The sequence below is a fragment of the Galeopterus variegatus genome, unplaced genomic scaffold (assembly GCF_000696425.1).
Source record: "Galeopterus variegatus unplaced genomic scaffold, G_variegatus-3.0.2 Scaffold2395, whole genome shotgun sequence".
NCBI classification, from domain to species: Eukaryota; Metazoa; Chordata; class Mammalia; order Dermoptera; family Cynocephalidae; genus Galeopterus; species Galeopterus variegatus.
Window position 1 is genome coordinate 2,622 of NW_007728506.1, and position 24,232 is coordinate 26,853.

Sequence of the window (24,232 nt, forward strand, 5' to 3'; positions counted from 1 at the left end):
TATATATATATATACACACACACACATACACACACACATATATATATATATATACTCAAAGTAATAAAAGCAAGGAGGGGACCCCACTATTTGAAATAAAACATATATATACACACACACATACACACACACATATATATATATACTCAAAGTAATAAAAGCAAGGAGGGGACCCCACTATTTGAAATAAAACACAGACGCAAACAAGAGTTGTCTGTTTCCAAAGAAGGCGGACCAAGGACTATAGAACTGTAGGCCCCTAAAGGCAAAAAATTCTCTACCTCTGGTGCGATACTAATAAATGATAGAACTTTCTGGTTTCTTTCTTTCTCTTAACTGTTGGAGCAGGATCCTGTAGGCTGCAAGCGGAAGACCATGGGTCCTTAAAGTTCGTATGAACCTTACACCAAGTGTTTTTCTTGGGAGCGGGTCCATGCCTGATACAGATTATGGGCCTACAATTCCATAAAAGTTAAGAAGTACTGACCTAGGGTAACAATTTCCAAAGACTAGCATCCAAGATGATTTGGGGGAGTCCATGAACAAACTTTTTATCTTTATAGTTATGTATATATTTTGATGTATATTAAAAAATAAAGCACATCAAAGCCATTACGTCACATGCCACTATCTGGACAGACCATGATGGTGGTGGATCCAAGGACCAGGCCTCAGCAAACATGGAAACACGAGATGGAAGGAAGCTGCTTAACAGAGAACACGTGCTTTTTCACCTTTGCTACTCAAGCCTCTTTTCAGATCTCTAGAAGTTTATTTGATGCAACAACATCAGAAATTCCTCATAACTATCATCTTGAGAAATATTGGCTAAACTAACCCAGAGATTATACCTGGCTCTAGCATTTCTGCATCTCAATTCTTTCTCCTATTCAGAAGCTGTGATACCATTATGGATAGGAGTAATTGGCAAAGAGCCATTAAGAAAAAAAAAAGAAAGAAAGAAACTGATAAGGAATGTGCCAGTAAACAGCTGGCTTTAAATATAAGCTGGAAATTCTTTTACCATTTACTGGTAAAATCTCATAGCACAAATAGCTCTTTCAAAGTGATTAGACTGTCCTGTTGATACTGAATAAATGGAAATACTCAGAAATGTTATATGCTAAATCTTAGGGGAAACAGCTATTCAACCATAGCACCAAGCAGATCCCCACAGGGTCATTAAATTCTATACCACTTCTGTGCTTCACTAAACAGAATAAAATTGCTGAAGTCAATAGTTTTTATGATAGAGTCTCACAATGTTCTATTTGGTAACATTAAGCCACACGGTAAAGCCACACCCCCAGAGAGGGACAGAAAGAGAGAAATTTAATTTTTATGAAACATTCCAAATATTCAGAAAAAAATTATTTACATGATACTACACTCAGATTTAACAGATGTTAGCATCTGGCTACACTGTTTCTTCTCCCCCATGCTGCCCTTGTCTGGCTGGATAGGAACCAGATAACCAGAAAAGGAGAAGCAGAGCCTTCGTGAAAACAATGGTTTTGAGAACTTGGCACATGACATACTTCCTTGGTAAATGGGCACAATCATGGAGCTGAAAAATAACATTAGAATGGGGATACAATTTAAAATTAATTACTGTGAGGTCTAACATTCAACTATTCCTTTCCCATTGTAATCTAAATGCCGTGTTATTTTCGTGGTTAACGTTTCTGAACTATCCGCAAGACATGTAAAGAGGGATTAAGGAAGGCCAAGGTCTTCAAAGAATCACAAGGTTAAAGGAATATTCCTATCTAAAACAATGCCTGGCTTGATCTTAGGTAGTACTGAGACACAATCTGAACCAAGAATATTTTGTCTTTCAGATAACTAAGTGGTGACAATTCCATATCAACTGCATCTTATTTAATTGCCCAAATACTTGGATTGATGGAATAAACAGCAATCAATTCTACCTTTTTCCGCATATGTTAACTCAGAAATAGATTTTTAAGTGAAGATAAGGAAGAAAACCACTTCACCTTATTCAATTAACCATATACAGTCACGATAAAAAGGATTTTAAAGATTTTGCATAAAGTACAAGTATTTCTTTACAACCCTTCTAACATGTTTTTAAAGTCCACTGTCTGCACTGATACAATAACTCTTTTTAGCAATGAAATCAGAAAACAACCTGTGCTGTGATATTTAATTTAGAATACAAAATAATGAATTATTAAAAACTTACTTGACATCAGTTTTGGAATCTGGGCTTGTCCTCTCAACAGTGGCCTGTATAAGTTTCCCTGGTAAGTGACAGGTGGTGGTGCAGCATTGCTGTAAAGCCCAGATCCTGAGCCTCTTGGCATAACATGGCTGTAAATGGATCCAACACACAAGGAAAAAAAAAAAAGTATGTAGAAACGTATCCATCCTATTACAGCTGACACAAATTAAATGCTAGTAGCAATCTCTTTATTACTAGATCTGATTAAGAAAACACAAATTAAAAAGAAGATTTATAATTAAAGTTCAAAACTGTACACAATGGTAACGGTGATTGCAAATGTTCATTTGTCACACCAAGACTCTTAATTGATAATCATTTAAATACTTACTAATTACATCACACAAAAAATAATCTGAGCCTATTTTTCTTTTTTACTGCATTATTAAGCTTTTTCCTCAAGGACTCATGCTGTTACTATCACTTCACACAAACTAGTCTATATCTTGCTGTCCTAAAAGTCCTCTTATATCTATAGTAAATAGATTTACTTTTTCTATTTACTGTATCATTTTTATATACATTTCTTTAGTCTTCATAATTATAATATGTATACCTACAGAATACTTCACTATGTTGATGTCTTTTTTTTTTTTTGGTGGCTGGCTGGTACAGGGATCTGAGCTCTTGACCTTGGTGTTACAAAGCTACGCTCTAACTATTTCTCATATTTTTACTATACCATTCCTCTCACTTAGTACTAATATTATAGATTACAATGGACTAGAAATATCCAGACATATGACTATGCTGCCCTAAAATTATTTCCTCATAATAAATTCCAGAAAGTAGGAATTTGGATCAAAGGTTAACAATATCTTCAGAATTCAGAACTCTGTTTAAGAAGAACTTCTTTGTTGCTTTCCAAAATCACTGAAATAATGCAAAAACATATCTTAATATTTTACTATTATTAAGAATGAAGGGCACTGTAGGGTGACTATAATTAACAATTTATTGTACAGTTTCAGTTAGTTAGAAGAGAGGATTTTGAATGTTTCCAACACAAAGGAATGATAAATGTTTGAAGTGATGTCAAGAACAAATCAGTGGTTGCCAGGATTTCAGTGGATAAGGAAAAGAGGGAAGGAGGAAAGGAGGGAAAGAGGGAGTAAGGGAGAAAGGGAGAGAGGGAGGGAAAGAGGTGGGAGAGAGGGATAGATGGGTGGAGCACAGAGGATTTTCAGAGCAGCAAAACTATTGTTTGATACTTTAATGGTGAATACATGACATTATGCATTAGGCAAAACCCACAGAACTGTACAATACAAAGAAGAAACCTTAACATATAATTAATATATCAATATTGATTCATAATTGTAACAAATGTACACACTAATTTAACATATCAATAACAGGAGAAACTGTACATGTGGGTGGGGGCAGGTATGGGAACTTTGTACTTTCTGTTCAATTTCTCTGTAAAACTAAACTGCTATAAAAATACAGAGGGAAAAAAAAGAATGAAAACTTTCCAAAATAATAACAGGTAATGTTTACAGTTTTTAGGAACTATCCTAATCACTTGACAAACATTAGCTTACTTAATTCTTACAACTTCATAAGGTAGATGTAATTACTGTCTCCACCTTACAGATAAGGTAACTGAAGCATACGGTGGTTAAGTAACTTATATTAAGTAACAGAAAAGATATCTGAATTCAGACACTTAGGATCCAAAGCCCAGCTCTCAACCACTATTCCACACTGTCCCTCTTACTTTGATGTATAAGTTACATGTTGATGGTGACCTCTGCCTAAATCACTTTCTGAATCTTAAAGTTTCCCCATTAGCTGGAAGTACCTACTTACAAGCTATCATTACTAATTCGTGAATCATAAATCATTAATATTTCCGCCAGCCTGTTGCTCTTTTTATCCCAGCTTTACCTGTTACTGTTTCAAAGTCCCCTCTATCTACCTATAATATCTTCTACAGCTAGGAAAAAGACAATTCAATAGCTAATAAGGGCAAATAATAAAACTCAGAAATTTATAGAAGAGGAAATACAAATGACCAATAAACATATTGAAAGATAATCTCAGTAGGCATGGATATGCCAATTCAAGCAACAATGAGACAAAACTATTTAACCACTGTAAACAAAAATTTAAGAGACTGGTGGCTTTGTGTACTAATGTACTGGTTAACACTTTAAACAGATTCTCTGTCATACAAATTCAGCTAAAACTTTCTTGAGGGTAAAGAGAATGTTTTATTCCTTTTAACTAACTGTCAAAAAGATAGTAAAACCTCTTACAGAAAGAAAGTAATAGAAATTTCATGCAACACATAAATATATAAATCAAAGAAACAAAAGTAAAATTTTAAAAATGAAGAAAAGCAAAGAATTATCAAAATCATTAAAACACCTACAAAATAGTTGTATTTTATGGTCTCTTAAATATTTGTGACACAAACATTGCCTTGTTTTGTGGCATGATTCAGAAAAAGCAAAACATACAAGAGATAGAAATCCATGACTCACCCCAAAGTCCTGAAGGCTGCCTGATCCAGGTGGACAGGCCGCCGGTCCCGATTAAAGCCAAGCTGGGGCTTCCACTGCCGTCCATTACTGGATTTTTCCCAGTCGCCAGGTTTTAGTACCGCTGCTGGCTTTCTGACCATTTGAAAATACAATATTTAGTCATAAGGATGAACATCCATTCATACAAAATAAACCTAGGTAGTTTACTATTGTTACCTTGCTCCTGGAAGCATTACAGCTTTAAAAATGTAATCTTCAGCAAACTGTGGGTCTTTAAAATTAACACTGAAAGAGAACAATAATCAATTTAATGATTTGATTATATTGGCCTGGCTTAATTATCATGTAAACTGAGGTATTTTTCATGTTTAAACAAAATAACTAAAATTCAAGACTTCTCCAAAAATTACTTTAGCCAATGGTTTTGCCAAATAGCTAAATATCTTCCTCACCAAATTGCCTCTAACTTTGAGTACACAGCCTTCATGTATCTTTCTCTGTGGGAAGAGCCAGGTTCTAGCTAACTGTGGGTGACCACAGAGAAACAACAGACATTGCCTCAACTCTTGAGAAATTTCAATATGATATTGGACATAGGTCAAAGCAGTTTACAACAACAAATACCTTTCATTTTGTTCAGTCCATGGCAAAAATCCCTAGCATCTTAGAGAGGATAAGCTCCTATCGCAAAAAACGAAAGATGCACACACCAATAGAAACATTTTCAAAATCAAAAAATGTACACAGATGGCTAAGAAACCTATGGGAAAAAACGCTCACAAAAATACTAAACTTCCCTGATGGAACCCTGTACTCTATTCACCTAATGTTTGTTTTTTAGATAATGAAATAGTCAGAATGCCACTGGGCCGGCCCCTGGTTAACACTTTAAACAGATTCTCTGTCATACAAATTCAGCTAAAACTTTCTTGAGGGTAAAGAGAATGTTTTATTCCTTTTAACTAACTGTCAAAAAGATAGTAAAACCTCTTCCCTGGTTAACACTTTAAACAGATTCTCTGTCATACAAATTCAGCTAAAACTTTCTTGAGGGTAAAGAGAATGTTTTATTCCTTTTAACTAACTGTCAAAAAGATAGTAAAACCTCTTCCCTGGTTAACACTTTAAACAGATTCTCTGTCATACAAATTCAGCTAAAACTTTCTTGAGGGTAAAGAGAATGTTTTATTCCTTTTAACTAACTGTCAAAAAGATAGTAAAACCTCTTACAGAAAGAAAGTAATAGAAATTTCATGCAACACATAAATATATAAATCAAAGAAACAAAAGTAAAATTTTAAAAATGAAGAAAAGCAAAGAATTATCAAAATCATTAAAACACCTACAAAATAGTTGTATTTTATGGTCTCTTAAATATTTGTGACACAAACATTGCCTTGTTTTGTGGCATGATTCAGAAAAAGCAAAACATACAAGAGATAGAAATCCATGACTCACCCCAAAGTCCTGAAGGCTGCCTGATCCAGGTGGACAGGCCGCCGGTCCCGATTAAAGCCAAGCTGGGGCTTCCACTGCCGTCCATTACTGGATTTTTCCCAGTCGCCAGGTTTTAGTACCGCTGCTGGCTTTCTGACCATTTGAAAATACAATATTTAGTCATAAGGATGAACATCCATTCATACAAAATAAACCTAGGTAGTTTACTATTGTTACCTTGCTCCTGGAAGCATTACAGCTTTAAAAATGTAATCTTCAGCAAACTGTGGGTCTTTAAAATTAACACTGAAAGAGAACAATAATCAATTTAATGATTTGATTATATTGGCCTGGCTTAATTATCATGTAAACTGAGGTATTTTTCATGTTTAAACAGAATAACTAAAATTCAAGACTTCTCCAAAAATTACTTTAGCCAATGGTTTTGCCAAATAGCTAAATATCTTCCTCACCAAATTGCCTCTAACTTTGAGTACACAGCCTTCATGTATCTTTCTCTGTGGGAAGAGCCAGGTTCTAGCTAACTGTGGGTGACCACAGAGAAACAACAGACATTGCCTCAACTCTTGAGAAATTTCAATATGATATTGGACATAGGTCAAAGCAGTTTACAACAACAAATACCTTTCATTTTGTTCAGTCCATGGCAAAAATCCCTAGCATCTTAGAGAGGATAAGCTCCTATCGCAAAAAACGAAAGATGCACACACCAATAGAAACATTTTCAAAATCAAAAAATGTACACAGATGGCTAAGAAACCTATGGGAAAAAACGCTCACAAAAATACTAAACTTCCCTGATGGAACCCTGTACTCTATTCACCTAATGTTTGTTTTTTAGATAATGAAATAGTCAGAATTTGAAAACTACACAAATGCCTATTTTTAAAGCTATACACAGATTCTGAATATAATCTGAGTCAAACTTGCTTTCTGCTATGGGTGTGTGTGTCTGTCTATTCCAAAGGTTGGTAAGTATATAAGTATTCCTTCTGACAAAGCAATTTCTCTTCTCTAGGACTCTAGTTATGTGTGAAATTTATCTTTAAGGATGCTCATAACACCATTACTTATAATATTAAAAGACTGTAGAGCCTAAGTGTATAATAAGAGTGGACTGCTTAAAGAAACTAGAGTTCTAACTAAAAATCCTCAGATGATATTGTTAAAAATTTAATAGCAGAATACTTAACGACATGGGAAAAATATATATACAACAGACTACACATATATTCATCAATAGGTTATCAGTGGTTTTCTCTGTATAATTGTCTCCTTTCCTTTGTGTTTTTGTTCCCCCCAAAATTCCTCCAGTGATTACAGATTACAGTCAGTTAAAAAGATTTTACTGAAAGTTTGAAGGTTTTATTGAAATGGCTGACATTTTTAGATAGCTAACTTTTTTTTTTTTTTGGTATAGCCACTTTAACAACTAGGGTCCATCTTTTATAACTGAAATTTTCATTGCAGTAGGATTTAACTGTATATTTTCAGTACACAAAAATAGCTTCACTTATAATAAAAATACTACGAGCTCAAAAACAGCTGAACAATGCCTTCTTACTCAACTGGTTCCTTTTACAACTCACTCTTCACTGGAAACTGTATTTACCTCAAATATTCTCTAATGGGCAAGGTGGCATAAGGCAGGGCAAGGTGGCATAAGGCAGGGCAAGGCAAAAGAGGCAGTAATAAAAGTTTAAGAGGATAACAGAGAAAATGGTAGTTAAGTATTTGGGCTCCTTAAGGCTTTGTAGATACAAAGTAAAGAGAGAAAACTGGTAACAAAGCAAGATTTACAACCAAAGTGTCTCAAAGCAGATTATCTTTGTTTCAGCAAGGCTTTTCATCAGTTTACTAAATGCTTAGACTGCCCGTTGCATACAAGTATCACGGTGTGAGGGGGGTACACACACTGACCAGGCCTCAAATCTGCTTCCCCTTCTAATAAGGGAAATAAGAAATGTTTGATAACAGTTTTATAAGGAAGAAAGTAAAAATGCAACAGGCACAGAAGATGCTGAGTCAAAGCATGTGTGTGCACACACTTTCCACACATGTCTGTGTCAGCATGGGCTCAAGGTATAGATGTACGGGGTAGGAGGAAGAGAATTCTTTCACCTGGAGATCAAGGAAAACTCATTCAAAAGGCTGTGCTTTGAGGTTGAACAGGACTGGTTACAGGATGGCAGAGGAAATAAACAGAACGAAGACACAGAAAGTGGTCCCAGGACCAAAGAAAAGTTCAGCTTAATTGAAGAAGTCCTCAGTGGGGATCTGGGAGAGAAGTAAGCCTCCAAAAAATGATTTGAGTGACTACATTCTCAATTCTCCCAAGGAAGATAAATAGCTAATAACATTCTAGAGGCACAGGACACATACTGATTTGTAACATACAACAGATTCTTTAAGTTCTCAAGGCTTAATTCTCATGTGGGACCCCAGTTGAGAAGTACCAGACTGGAGTGAAAAGTACATGAACAGAAGTGGAAGTAAGGCCAATTGAATTGGGTTATGGTCATGAAGAGTTTATGTTACTACAGTGTGAAGCCATTTCAAGTGGTCAGTAAGGAAGTAAAAGTCATCAAAGATGCACTGGAAAGAATAACCCAGCAGCAATGTGTAAGACAGCAGATGGAGACAGCCAGAAAGCGGTCACCGACATAGTCTAGGAAAGAGCCTTCAACACGCATTTGAGATAGAAATTCTGGGAAAGTAGGGCCGAGCCCGTGGCGCTCTCGGGAGAGTGCAGCACTGGGAGCGCAGCGACGCTCCCGCTGCAGATTCGGATCCTATATATGCATTTGAGATAGAAATTCTGGGAAAGTAGGGCCGAGCCCGTGGCGCACTCGGGAGAGTGCAGCACTGGGAGCGCAGCGACGCTCCCGCTGCAGATTCGGATCCTATATAGGAATGGCCGGTGCGCTCACTGGCTGAGCGCGGTGTGGGCAACACCACACCAAGGGTTGTGATCCCCTTACCAGTCACGAAAAAGACAAAAAAAATAAAATAAAATAAATTAATTTTTAAAAAAAAGAAATTCTGGGAAAGTAAATGGAATGGCAGGGCTGGAACTAGAATGAAGATCAGATTCAGACGAGGGCTTGAGATGACAATCTACAACACAAGCACCGAAAGACCTGATATGTAGGAAAATGAAAAACACGGCCAAGGTAACATGCTTTCAGGGAGAAGAGATAATGCCAGGGTGACAAGGATAATCCCTCTTAAAGGACAATGGTTATAACAAGAGATTTAATAAAACACCTGTAACTACTGTTTGGGAAAACAAATCCATTTATTCATCAAATATCACATTACTGTATGTCAATTATTCCTAAATAAAATTGTTTTAAAAATTACATTATTTACATTCGTGCCCTGAAAGGGAAACAATTTCCAAGCCAATAGGAAAACAATCTCCAAGATCTCCCCTATTTCCCCTCAGAGCCACACTTGACAAAATGATCCATATGTTTGCTATAGTGCAAACCATTAGGAGACAGAAGAGGAGTATCTAAAAATAAGTTTGGAAGTCCCCACTGAAGGGACAAAGACACTATTTACAATCCCAAATATTAAAGCATTCCTTTTCCTTGGGTCTTTGAGAACAATATGAAGACACACTCTCTCGTAAAATGAGTTAAGCTTTTCTTTCACTGGTTGACTTTTAGTATTTTAATTTGTCCCCCAAAATGTATGCTAAGACCTTTTATGTTTTTAGAAACGTGCTTTTTCCAATGTGGTAACATCAGCCACACTCAAACTTCCTAAAAGTAAAACAGACATACTGGACAGGAGCCCATTATGCAAGGATCCAAGGGGAACTTTTTATATGGACCCAAACTTTTGAAGTTCCTTCATTTTTTTCAGGTTTATATAATTTAAATTCTTACAGATAAGAGCACCAAAGGGGAAAAAATGTAGAGATTTACCCTTGGACAATTTTCACCATCAAAAACAAAAGAGATTAATTGTGGAGTGTTCATCTGTAGAGAGAAAGCAGTACACTGAGATAAGGACAGAAGCACCCTCAATCTCTGCAAAGTTAAATACAGGGAGGAAATGAGTTAACAGAACAGCCTATGGACTCAATAGGCTGCCCAGCTGAAGTAAGAAAATTGTGCTTAGGTTTCTGATGTTTCATCTGATTCTGTAAACAGCAGAAGTATTTTTATCCACTTTTCCCAAATGCAGGCTAAACAGTGCTGACTCCCCCAGCATCAGCTTCTATCTACCACACCAGCTCTCCCCCACGAGTAGCATAATGGGTCCCTTCCTCGACAGGTAACCTCCCCGCCCCCCGTTATTTTAATCACCCGATTGTCTTCATAAATATACCAAAAACAAAATAAATAAAAACATATAACCTAAGCATGGTTGAAAATAAGGAAACCGAGCAGTGCTTTTATTTGTATCACAAGTAGCACTTTCAACACTAATGGTAAGAAGAAAATATTGTAGCAAAATCTCAAGAGAAAAGGAATGGCATGTACAACTTTTTCTGACCGAATTCACTTTAAGAATTATCCTTAGAAATGCTATTTTAAGTAATATTATTGTTTGAGAGTGCTAGCATAGTTTACAAAGAAAGCAGAAAACTCCAAATATCAAGTTCCATTTTTACTCTACCCTTTCCTGATACATTTCATAATTAATGCTAAATCAGCAAACCAATGTAAACTATTCTTGCAGAGAAAATGTCATGATTCATATACTTGACATTTTAAAACACTTAAAGAGTTTATAGGATGGTGACATAAAAAGTGTCCTAAAAAGCACTGCAGGCAGTGAGGGTGTTTTCCACCAGCAAGTCTACTGCTGACTGCATGTATTCCACTTCCTTCAGACTTTATCTGCTTGTCAACCATGAGCATTACAAATGCCACAGAAATGGTTACATCAAATTTTAAAAAAATTTCCTTAGGGCCAGCCCAGTGGCGCACTTGGTAGAGTGCTGCGCTTGGGGGTGTGGTGGCGCTCCCGCCGAGGGTTTGGATCTCATATAGAGACCGGTCCGCTCACTGGTTGAGCGTGGTGCAGGCGCGACACTGAGGGTTGCGATCCCATTGCCGGTCACGGTACGGGCGCGACACCGAGGGTTGCGATCCCGTTACCGGTCACGAAAAAAGACAAAAAGGAAAAAAAAAATTTCCTTAAAGAGATAAAACATTCTGTTCCTTGCCTGATTCATCCAAAGGCAAATACAGAAAGTTTGAGAAACACTCCTCTGAAGAAAGAAGCTCAGGCTCCTGAAACACTTTGGCAAACACTGGTTTCAACACTATAAACAATTGAGCTTTTATATGGGTTTAGAACTATGCTAGTGCTATGAGAGAAAAAGGAAAAACCTAACAATGCTACTGCCAAAAATAACATATATAAAAATTACATAAATTATAAATTATGTCTTAGAAAAAAAGAAAAGCAACAAAGGGTCGGCCATGAGTAGGCAGAGAAAAGAAGGGAAGAACACTCTAAACAATGGGAGGAAAGCACAGAGGTCAAAGGGGTACTGAAGGGACCGGCCTGGTAGTGAGGAGGTATCTTCCTTTGAGGAAGTGGGGATTCAGGCACAAAGCTGTGGCTCTATCAAATTATGACAGGCCTTTAAAAAGCAAAAGCATGTGTGTATGCACGTGTGTATACACCTATCCCTCTAGATGAAAAGAAAATTGTTCAGTTGCACTGGGAAAATAATTTCTCTGTAATTTTAAAATCATACACAGAAGGTTTTATATATTTAAAGTTAACAGGGAATTATTTGGAAAATACTATGTCTAAGCTAAATATAATAGTAGAGGAACATCAGAATGGGGAAAATTAAGGGGAGATAGCTCAGTTCTATTCAAAGTTAACCTACTAATATGTTGAATGATTTATGGAATAGCAATTTTGAAAAACAATGACGTCCTAGGTCACAGCTGACTATACTCTGTAAGGGTACTTCTATGAACTTAAAACACTTCCATAACCTGAACAATATATTTTCTCAAAAGTACATATAAGACCAAATGCGATGAGAAGAACTGACCTAAGCTCAATTTGATGAAACAACTTCTCACATAAGGAATGGGATACTGGATGCACCCAAATGGAGAAGGGAGAAAAATACCAGGAGTCAAAATAAAATGACTGGCAATTTACACTGGAGGCTGCATTTTCAGATTTTCATTTATAAAGCAAATATATCACTGGGATACAAAACAAGCCCTAAAGCAAACACACAAACAAAACCTACAGTAAACTGGATAGTGGCCTAAAAAGCACCCCTCAGAGAAAACACTAAAAATTACTTTGCATAAAGTAAAAGTTAACTTTGGTCTTTTCATGAATCTTTAGGAAATTAACTAAGTCAATTTTATTATGAAATTATTTTCAATATACACATGAATATGCACCTAGATTTGGGATTTGTTTTATAATTTAATAATCTTCTGAACATAGTGGGTACCAAACAAACACTGCTTCAAGCTCAGAAATAACCAAGCAACCAAAACCAACATCATCCAAACAAACATTCCACAATCTGTCCATTAATTCTATAACTCTCCTTTGGGCGAGCCTCTTTATCCCAATTAGAAAGTTAAGTAGAATTGACTATTTTCTTAGAGAGCTAGGCAGAAAAGCCCTTGAAAATATGCAGAAAAATTTAGGGAGCACAGCAAACGTGATAATCCAAAGAGGGAACTGATGGAATTCACTGGCCTGAAGCACCGATGCAGCTAGAGACCCCAAGGGTTAATGCGCAGTGTCCACACTGAATCTGTCAGAGACAGATTGTTTGTATTGGGCTTAGGAGCATGGCTTCCAATTCTGTACTCCCACCCTTATCAAAAGAGCACAAAGACAAAGAATCAAGACAAATTATGTGTAAAGATAAACAACAAAATTACATGTAAAGATAAATGAAAGCAGTTGATACAGGAAGATTTCCCAAACTCACAATAGTTTTCTTTAAATAAAAGCAATGGCAATCAGTTACTGCCTAAATCCATTAAAAATAGGATATAAGCATACTTATACTTCACAGTGAGAAATCTAAGTAAAATCTAAAGTATTTCCTGAAAGGGAGAGAAATAAAAATGGGTGAGAAAGGAAGATTCAGGATTAGCAGGATTTTACCAAATTCTTAAATACCTGAGATGTGTTTGCTTTAGTCTTGCCTAAAGACTGAAGAAAATAACAACTAAACTCTGCTGCCAATATTAGTAATTATATTACACAAATGAGTAGTTAAGTTTGTTTTTATTCTAAATAGTCATATCACATTTTACATTATTTTTACTCAACAGAAAATGCTGTCAGCATTGAAGAACTAAGGTATGACTAAGTTTTCCATATAGCAGAAATTAGCCCTTTAAGTTTATAATAATTAGTGATAAAAATTTTCACAAACGCATTCTATCTCTTCTTAACTAAAATATACTACATAATATTTTTGTTTTGAAATTCTGCAGGGTCACAACTATAAACATAACTAAAATCATCTGTTATAATCCTCTACTCTGGACTGTAGAGGTCTCTTTGCCTCTACAGCAAACTACTAGAAACTCTTACTCTCTATCCCCCACTTTCTTAATCCAGGAAGAATTACAGGTTGTCAGGGGAAACCAGAAAACAGATAAGCAAGCTTGTTAAATCAGTAACCTTAACAATATACATAATTTAAAGTCAAGAGCCTCTGCTTTGAGGTCTGCAACACAGGGCCCCTCCAATCTCAAAGCACTGGTGGATTAACAGCTGCCACTTCCTTGTGAATCTGAGGTCTTTTAAAAATTTATCTGCACATTCAGAGCTATGTTCTGAGCAAGTGCCATGAATTTTGGAAAACTTACCTGACTGCAGTGTTCTGTGTCAGATCCCGTAACATGGGAACAGGAGAACATACCATTCTAAAAGAAAACAAGAAAAGAACCATCTATTTGTAAATTGGAACTTTTTATGTAAGTAGAAGTAAGATGCTTCTATGTCAGGCTGTAGAAAAGAGAAATCATTAGAATGAACTAACAAAAACAATATAACCATTTATATCTTTAAAAAATGACCCTGTCTACCTTGTTTATTATCTCATAAACAGAAAACAATTAGGTGCAAAGGATTTACACCAGAATTTATAAAGAATACCTACAAACCAAAAAGGGGGGAAAAATGATTACCCAATAAAAAAACAGAAAAGTTACATCACAAATGAAGAAAACCAAATGGTTAACCATTAACCATAAGGCATTATGTAATTATGTAATCACAGTAACGTAAATCATTAGTATTAAGAGAAATGCAACTCTAAACCACAAGATGCCAATAAGCTTCCACCAGATTGACAAAAATTAAAGTAATAACAATTACAAGGATTTACCAAAGTGTAGAGCAACAAGATTTCTTACGAACTGCCACTGGGATTACAACATAGTTTAAAATTCACTCAATAATACTGTAACATGTTAATAACAGAAGAGTGTGTGTGTGTGTGTGTGTGTGTGTGTGTGTGAAAAACCCCTCAATACTATCTAGAAAAGATGAAGATATACACATCTCTATGATCAGCAATTCCATTCCTGGATATACAATCAGCCCTACATAACTGTGGGTTATGCATCAATGGATGTTCCGTGGATGGAAAACCCCCAATACTATCTAGAAAAGATGAAGATATACACATCTCTATGATCAGCAATTCCATTCCTGAATATACAATCAGCCCTACATAACTGTGGGTTATGCATCAATGGATGTTCCGTGGATGGAAAATATTTGGGAAAAAAAAATTGCATCTGTACTGAACATGTACAGATGTTTTTTTCTTATCATTATTACCTAAACAATACAGTATAACAACTACTTACATTGTATTAGGTATTATATGTAATCTAGAGATGATTAAAGGCAGACAGGAAGATGTGCATAGGTTATATGCAAACACTACACTATTTTACATCAGGGGCTTGAGCATCCTTGGACTTTGATATCCACGGGGGTCCTGAATCCAATCGCCCACAGATATTAAGAAATGACTATACCCTGGAGCAGCAGTTCTCAAACTCTGGTCTCAAAACCCTTTCACCCTCTTAAAAATTACTGAGGACCTCAAAGAGCTTTTGTTTATGTTGATTATATTTATCAGTATTTACCTATTAAAAATTAAAACTAAGAAATTTTTAAAATATTAAATTAAAGATTATAAATCTATTACAATTTTATGAAAAACTTTTTAAAAAAGCAAAACAAAAATAAAAATGAAGAGCATCATTCCTTCACATTTTTGAAAATTTCATTAATATCTGGCTTAATATAAATTTAATAACTGGATTCTCTTCTCTACTTCTATCACACTATATTGAGCCTCTGAAAAACTCCACTGTGCACTCAAGAGAGAAACAGAGAGAAAAGCAAATAACACCATAACATCTTAGTATTATCATGAAAATAGTTTTGACCTTGTGGATGCCCTGAAAAAGTTTCAGGGACCCCCAGAGCTCATGCACAAGATGACACAGCTACTATGTTGATGAGCTAGGCTTTGAATCCAAACCTTTTCTAGTATAGCAGGGTTCTGTTTCGTTTTTAATATAATTTTCTCAATATTACTGGAAAATAAAACATTTAGACAACAAGGGAAAAACACTAACTAAACTTCTTGTTCTTGTCACCTCAATTATATACAAATAAATACTTACTGATCTGGAAGAATAGCTTCTTCATCCAAAGAAAACTTTCCTTGAATCCCATGACATAGCTCAGGTGGTACATCCATTGGCTGTGGAAAAATGCATTCCTGATTATATACCCAAAGAATGGAAAAGGTGATTCAAGCAGATACTTGTACACCAACATTCATAGCAGCACTATTCATAAGAGCCAAATGGTGAAAATAACCCGTGTCCATCAGCAAATGAATGCATAAACAAAATGTGACACATACATACAATGGTATATTATTCAGCCATATAAAGGAATGAAATTCTAGTACATGCTACAACACTGGATGAACCTTGAAGATATTATGCTAAGTGAAATAAGCCGGACACAAAGGACAAATATTATATGATTATACTTATGTGTGGTACCAAGAATAGGCAAATTCATAGAGATAGAAAGTAGAAGATAAGTTACCAGAGGCTGGCAAGAGGGCAGGATAGGGAAAGAGCGTTTAATATTATTTAATGGGTACAGAATTTCTGTTTGTGAAGATGAAAAGATTCTGGAAATGGACAGTGGGAATGGTTGCCCAAAACTGTGAATATACTTAATGCCACAGAATTATACACTTAAATGGTTACAGTGGTAAATTTTATGTTATGTATACTTTACCAAAATTTTTTAAAATGCATTCCTAATAAACTGAATAAATTAATTAAGCAAATTGCACACCATACCTCTGTGGAACCTGTCTGATACAGTTCTAAAATGAAGTCGTGGAGTGGGTGGTGTTTCCCCACAAATAAGACATCACCTCCAAGGCTGTTTCTTCTGACTGGGGGGAAAGTAAGAAAAGAATAAGACCTACCCGTCAAACAAATGTATCTGCAAGACCAACTTTGATGAGAATAAAATAAGGAAAAGCATCTAAGTTTTAAAACCTTAATTATAATGTTTACAAAAAATAATTTAAAAGTGATAAATCTAAATGTGTGATGTGCCTTTAAGTAAGAAAAAATACTCTGACAGTAAGGTTTCAAAGATCAATGGCTATCAAAAAAAAAAAATCACTGAAGGAATATCTGAATATATTATAAGACAAAGAGCAAGGTTTTCTTATTTATAAAGAACTCAGTTTCTTACTGTAAGAAATATATAAACTTTCTCTGAGGAAACACAAATTGTATCATCTGATGACAAAGATCATTCTGTAGAGTTGATAGAGAAATTGTTATACAGACTTATTATATTGGTATTAAATATATTTTTCAATAGAGGCCAGTTTTGCAATTTCCCAATCTGAACATTTTTTACTGTCAGTATTAATTACAAAATGCTATGTTTTATGAAAAATAACATTTTAAATTAGCACCCTAAGGTCACATGCTTTTACTTCACCCTAACCTTTCAAGTCAGATTATTATTGGGGAGGGTGAGGGGAGATATAGAGAAGAAGGTAGATGGAAGAAATGAATAATATCTTCCCAACAAGCAAAATACCTTTGTGTATGCACATCATATAGGAATAAAAAAGTCAAAGGATAACCTTGAAGTGTTGCTTTTTAATAAAATTAACAAACACTTGTAAGTTAAGTACTACTCAGTTTGCAGATAATAAATTAAGAAGCAAAGTTAACATTTGTTATAAAGTAAAATCAATGATTTATGCACCCTTCATTCAGGCAATTTGACAAATGTGACAAAGAAAGGTCTAATTTTATATGGAAATATAAAGTCTATATTACACAGACTCAATGCTCCCTAAGCAGAAGTGTAATTCTTACTCTCTTCTGGAGTGAGGTCTGGGTATACCTCTTCTAGGGCAGCTCGCAGCCTTCGTTCATCCACGAACGGCAACAAGGCAACACCTGGGGACACAAACACACATCAACAGCCGCAGCTATCAGGATCACCTAAATTCCAGTTTACCACTGATCCAAATAAATGTTTCTAACAGAGTACCCTTGTTGATACAAAAATATTTTGGAACTGAACTCTGTCTCATGTAGCCAAGACTAAGATACAAATATTTTCTACATGGTATAGTAAAAAAAAAAAAAAAAATTTACATATTTTTCATTCTTAAAATGGCTCATAGGGAAAATCATGTTTTCTGAATCTTAACTCTGTGGTGATAAAATTTTTAAATGAAATGAACAGTGGCCACCTGGATACCAGTCTGTGTTCTTGCCTTATTTACTAAGATGTCCCCCAGGCAAGCCAGTTAATCTCCTTGGGGCTCAACCTTGTCCTTTCATCTTTCTAGTCCTTAGTTTCTTCTTTTGTAAAATGAGGTCATTCTACTAAAATACTCAGAAAGTCTGTTCAACTAGAATACATGGGAGGTCTCTTCCAATACTAAAACTGCAGAGTATTCTGTTGACATTTTAAAGCCTACTGATTATATTTTCAAAAAGCTTTACAAACAAGCTTAAATAACTTGTGGGCAGGGTATAAAACAGATCCTGTTCATTTTGGGGTTGAAAATGATCCTCTGAAGCATGCTGGAATTAAGGGCATTGCTTTATTTGGACCCATAAGCATAATTTTCAAAGAAGCATATCATTAATACAATATCTATTACTAGAATAATATACAAAGTTATTAAAGAATGTATATGTTCTGCTCTGTACAATATAAATAGTATTCTGACTAAATAAAAATATTATGATTAATAGCAACAACAAATGCTAAATAGAGCTAAATAATTTTGAAATTACTGCAACTCAAAACTGCTATATTTGAGATTATTCCCTTTAAAATTATGAGAAATGAAACGGTTTCCAAAGTTGTCATTAATCATTTAGCTCCTTTATTTTCAAAGTTAGGAAACTTGTTCAATTACACTACCTAATAGGAGAACCTTTTTTTTTTTTTTTCTTCACTTAAAAAGAAACTAAGTTCTAGTATGAATTTTGAAGGGCCTAAAAAAAGTATTTTCACAGATATTAGTATGTTTCATTTCTCAGGCTATTTCAATTACTGGTAAACACTTACATGAAAAAAAACCTAGAGAGTTGCTCAAGTTTTTTTAGTAAGACACGTAAGAGAAATATATCAATGAGAAACTATGGCACTTCTGAGCTTTTGTTTTCTACCTACTAGATTTAGGATCTAAAAAAAATTTACTATTAAGAAGTTCCTACAATATCAATTCCAGCAACTAAATCCAATCTGTAATTTACAAGATTAGCAATAAAGTTATTACACAACAAATTGGCCCCACCGGGCAGGGTAGAAAGAAATGCCTTACATCCAGGTACAATAACAATAATGCTTGAGACTGAGCTGATAGCAAAAATGAGAATGGCAACGAATGTCTTCTAAGCACTTACTATTTTACATGCATTACTTCATTTAATCCTCTCAACCACCCAGAGGTAGCCCAAGTAGTGGTAAGATTTAGGTAAATAGTTATTTCAAATGTGAGCTCTAGAGTCAGACTCTCTGGGTTTACATCTTTGCTCTGCTTCTGTGTGACTCTTGATCAAATTACTTAAATTCTCTGTTCACATATAAAATATATAGCAACCAAAACAACTATGCTATATATCTATACTAAGCAAATTTTACAAAAACACAATATTGCTATTAAATTACATACAATGTTGGTAAGTACAAATACTCAAAAGATGTTGGAAAAGTACTCAAATATATTTTATCTCCTATCATTTTAAGATGTACTCAACCCAGGCAAGAATTTATCCAAGTATTACCATTACTTTCACTAAGTTTTCAAAGCAAGTATAAGGAAATAATTATATTCCCTAATAGAATTAAATTTTACCTCAAGAAAAGTATGTTCTTGCTACTAAGCCTAATAAGTGAGAAATTTATATAAAATATTACATACAATATAAAAATATTAAAGGTCAAAGTTTAAACCCATCCTAAGATTCATACCAAATTTCAAAGGACCTCAAATAGCCAAAACAATCTCGAACAAGAATAAAGCTGGAAAACACACAATTTCTGACTTTGAAACTAACTACAAAGCTACAGTAATTACAAGAGTATGGAACTAGCATTAAGGACAGACATATAAACCAATGGAATAGAGAGCCCCCAAATAAACTCTCATATCACAATTTCTGACTTTGAAACTAACTACAAAGCTACAGTAATTACAAGAGTATGGTACTAGCATTAAGGACAGACATATAAACCAATGGAATAGAGAGCCCCCAAATAAACTCTCATACGTATGGTCAATAGATTTTCGACAAGAGTGCCAAGACCGTTAAACAGGGAAAGGATGGTCTTTTCAATAAACGGTGCTAGAAAAACTGGATATCCACATGCAAAGAATGAAGATGGACCCTTACCTTACACCATACACAAAAATATACTCAAAATGGATCAAAGACCTAAATGTAAGAGCTAAGACTATAAAACTTTTACAAAAAAAAACATAAGGGGAAAGATTCACGACATTGGATTTGGCAATGATTTCCTGGCTATATAACACCAAAGGAACAATAAGTAGCAACAACAAAAAAGATACACTATGGGGCCGGCCCGGTGGCGCACTGCTACAGTGCACCGCTTGGGAAGCGTGGCGGCGCTCCCGCCGAGGGTTCGGATCCCACATACAGACCGGTTCCCGCTCACTGGCTGAGCGAGGTGTGGGGGCAACACCGAGGGTTGCGTTCCCGTTGCCGGTCCTGGTCCGGTACGGGCGCGACACTGAGGGTTGCGATCCGTTGCCGGTCACGAAAAAAAAAAAAAAAGAAAAAAAAAAAAAAAAAGAAAAAAAAAAAAAAAAAGAAAAAAAAAAAAAAAAAGAAAAAAAAAAAAAAAAAGAAAAAAAAAAAAAAAAAGAAAAAAAAAAAAAAAAAGAAAAAAAAAAAAAAAAAAAAGATACAGTGGACTTCATCAAAATTAAAAACTGCTGTGCATAAAAGGATATTATCACAGAGTGAAAAGACAACCCAAAGAATGGAAGAAAATATATGCAAGTCATATATTCAATAAGGGGTTAATATCTAGAATATATAAAAACTCCCACAATGCAACAATAAAAATCAAACACAATTCAAAAATGGGCAAAGGATTTGAACAGACATTTCTCCAAAGATACAGAAACGACTCGTAAGCACATGAAAATATGTTCAATATCACTAATCATTAGGGAAATGTAAATCAAACTCAATGAGATACCATTTCACACCCATTAGGATGGTTATTATTAAGAAAACAGAAAATAACAAATGTTGGTGAGGATGTGGAAAAACTGGAACTGTTGTACATTACCTTACTTTTCCCCGTAGTTAAATTATACTGAAAATGAGATATTGTCAGTAATAGAGATGATATATAATACAATGATATAGTTGGCAAGTCATGTGCACATTTATATATTTAATTACCTGTTTATTTAATAAACCCAGGAAAGGATTTAATTATTTATTACTTTTACTTTATCACCCCCCATTCTCCTATGCCTCCTCCCTCTCTACTTTAATCACAACATACTCCACAAAGGGCCTTCAAAAACAACCTGAGACTCCAATCCATACACAGCAGTATTAAGACCATGGAGCACATCACTTACACAACCCCAACCAATGGGGTGCATTTCCCATTATGATTCCATTAAAGTAACATGAAGTTTCTGCTACTACATAAAGCAAAAGTCAACTCTAAAATTTCATAAAATTATGATTTTTCAATTGGTAAATTATTATTTATGCCTCTTTGCCTCACTATTCTCTTTAAGTCATTTTATTTATTCCCAATCACAGGAAGCAATCAAAGAAAAAGTAAAAATACGGTTTTACCAAATGTACTTATTTTCCTAGAAAAATGTATGGTGGAAGAAAAGGTAAAATGATTTGCTAAACGGGGCCTTTGGTGTGAAACGATAGTTTGCTTACTGTGTGAGAGAGATTTCTTTATTGTGTTTTATAGCCAATCATTATCACATATTGGTTGAATGGTGAATAGCACCTTAAATTTAGTACTAATTTTATATTGCCATTCCTACAAGATCTGTTAATTGAAGAAATGAAAAAATAATAGGTAATAATAATCAGTGGTGAGTATTTAAACTAAATAAAAGTTTCTAGTATATTTTTCATAAGTTTCCATGGAATATAAGTGAATCTCTACATAAACGCTGTCATGTTTCTACATCTCTCAACAACTTCAAAAGATATGAATGAGCTACTGACTGAACGAACAGTCCCATTAATTAATCACAAAGGAGACAAAAGGTGTAATTATTAACCTATTTCAACCTAATTTACTGTTTATCAGAATGTCACTATTAAAACTACTATTAATCATTGCTAATCTCAGGCTGAACAAAGAAATATCAATTTTTCACATATAACTCTTAAAATATTTATCTTTTACAGAATTCTTTCATCCCATAAATCATGTTCTTTTCACAGTTTTACCGAAAAGTTTTAACAAAAAGGAATGATGTCTAAATTTTACCTTGCCACGCGTATTTCTTCCCATTTAAATCAATAGCAAAATCTTCAGGGTAGAAGTCAATTATACTAGAATCCTGTATCAGGGAGAAATGTAAAGAATCAAAGCAAAAGTCACACATATCTGTCATAAAGAATCTGATCTGACTTTCACTCAAGTTATCAGGCTGATGAGAAAATGCAGTACATTCCTTTTAAAAATGTTATTAAGATATGAGGTCATTATTCCCAAGTGTAGCAAAACAAAATTAACAATTTTATTTTAAAAGATGAAAAGAAAAGGCATTATAATAGAAGAATTTTAGAACTGACAGCTGTGGGCCGCAGGCAGGCTGGCAGTGAGTTTATTTACTCTAACAATTCCTACTTCCTGGCTGGGTCTCACTCTTTCTAATTAGCACACATAACAAATTCAGAGGTGATTTCAGGTAAGCCAGAGATCTGGTAGCTACCATGCATGGCTAGAAAAAATAAAAATGAAGACTTACAGGTAGGCTAAGAACAAAATGACTGTTTTAAGAATTTTTCCCTAACACAAATCAATTTTATTTACTGGGTAGTGTACTGATGGCCAAAGAAAGCAGGGGGGAAAAAAAAGATATATCATATTTACACACACACATACACAGACATACATATATAGTGAAAAATATACAGAACTCAAATACTTTGTATATATATATATATATACACACACACACATACACAGACATACATATATAGTGAAAAATATACAGAACTCAAATACTTTGTTTCCGCATTTCACCATTTTAACTATGAGAGGCAAAAGCAATTGTGACTAATGTTAATAAACTACAGTCATGTACCTCATAATGACACTTTGGTCAACAACAGACTGAAAATATAAGTGATCCCACAAGATTATAATAGCTATACCATATCGCCTAGATTTGTAGTAGGCTATCCCATCTAGATTTGTGTAAGTACACTCTATAATATTTGCACAAAACTGAAATTGCCTAGAGACATTTCTTAGAAAGTATTCCCATCATTAGGCAATGCATGATTGTATTTGACAAAAACCCAGTTAACAACATACTCAAAATATTAAGAGACTCACGGGATCACTCATGAGCTTCCGCCATGATGGAGGTAGAAAGTTACCACTTGCAGCTGGAAAAACTCCCATAAGTTGTTCCAGTGGTTTAAACTGCGAGAAGGAAAAAACTTAAATATAAGACCCCAAATTATTATCTAATCCAAAATTCTATGAATTTTATGACTCCAAACAATCAAGCTTACCGGTTTTGTACCCTTCTCAAAATCAGAAGACATATCTGAAATACCTTCAAAGTCTGAAGCAAATGGTGCATAATGGAATGGATAATACCACTTCCAGGAAGCACAGCCCTAGAATCATTAAAAACAAACAAAAAATAACAAAGCAAAAACTTGTGTTAATGATGAAAAGACTGAAAAAACAAAACTTAAACTATTAACCTATAACATTATATTTATAAAACATATGACTTTTGGTATATATTCCATATATTAATTTTTCCATGATTCCTAAAAACTGTTTTAATTAAATCTGAACTTTCTGCTTGACTGCTTGGCTCCTTGTCTAAAAAAATACTGCAAAGCATCTTGAATAATCAGTAGTTAATGCCAAACTATATCCACAAAACAATTTGGGGAAAAATTTTATCCTTAAAATATATTAGATAACATTACTTTCCAACTCTAGAGCTGACATCATCAAATAAAACCAAGAGCAGATATAGCTAACGTTTTCTTAGCATGTAGGTGATTAGGGACATCATTAGAACAGTGTTTGAGAATAAAACAGCCAAAAGTTTCATTTTACAATTCACGATATTTTCACATGACAACTTTCATAAAAATATTTGAGTAAACATGCCAAAAAGAAAATAAAAGCAAATTATACTCATAGAAAAGAGATGTCTTCCTGACATGTGTTCTGACTCTGTACCTAGCAAATT

The 24,232-nt window shown here is 34.6% G+C and overlaps 1 protein-coding gene across 1 annotated transcript in view; it reads right to left on the reverse strand.

Moving 5' to 3' along the window:
* Nucleotides 1–2,206: 2,206 nt before the first annotated feature.
* XRN2 (5'-3' exoribonuclease 2) overlaps nt 2,207–24,232 on the reverse strand; it is a gene marked incomplete at its 3' end in the record, with an annotated part of 78,444 nt that continues 56,418 nt past the window's right edge. Inside the window, exons 18-27 of the mRNA XM_008581566.1 lie at nt 23,532–23,639; nt 23,350–23,439; nt 22,273–22,345; nt 17,616–17,699; nt 16,569–16,666; nt 15,870–15,949; nt 14,031–14,087; nt 6,409–6,477; nt 6,193–6,324; nt 2,207–2,334 (exon numbers count right to left, since the gene is read on the reverse strand). Of these exons, the coding sequence (XP_008579788.1) occupies nt 2,207–2,334; nt 6,193–6,324; nt 6,409–6,477; nt 14,031–14,087; nt 15,870–15,949; nt 16,569–16,666; nt 17,616–17,699; nt 22,273–22,345; nt 23,350–23,439; nt 23,532–23,639 (919 nt within the window). The remainder of the gene's footprint in view (nt 2,335–6,192; nt 6,325–6,408; nt 6,478–14,030; nt 14,088–15,869; nt 15,950–16,568; nt 16,667–17,615; nt 17,700–22,272; nt 22,346–23,349; nt 23,440–23,531; nt 23,640–24,232) is intronic.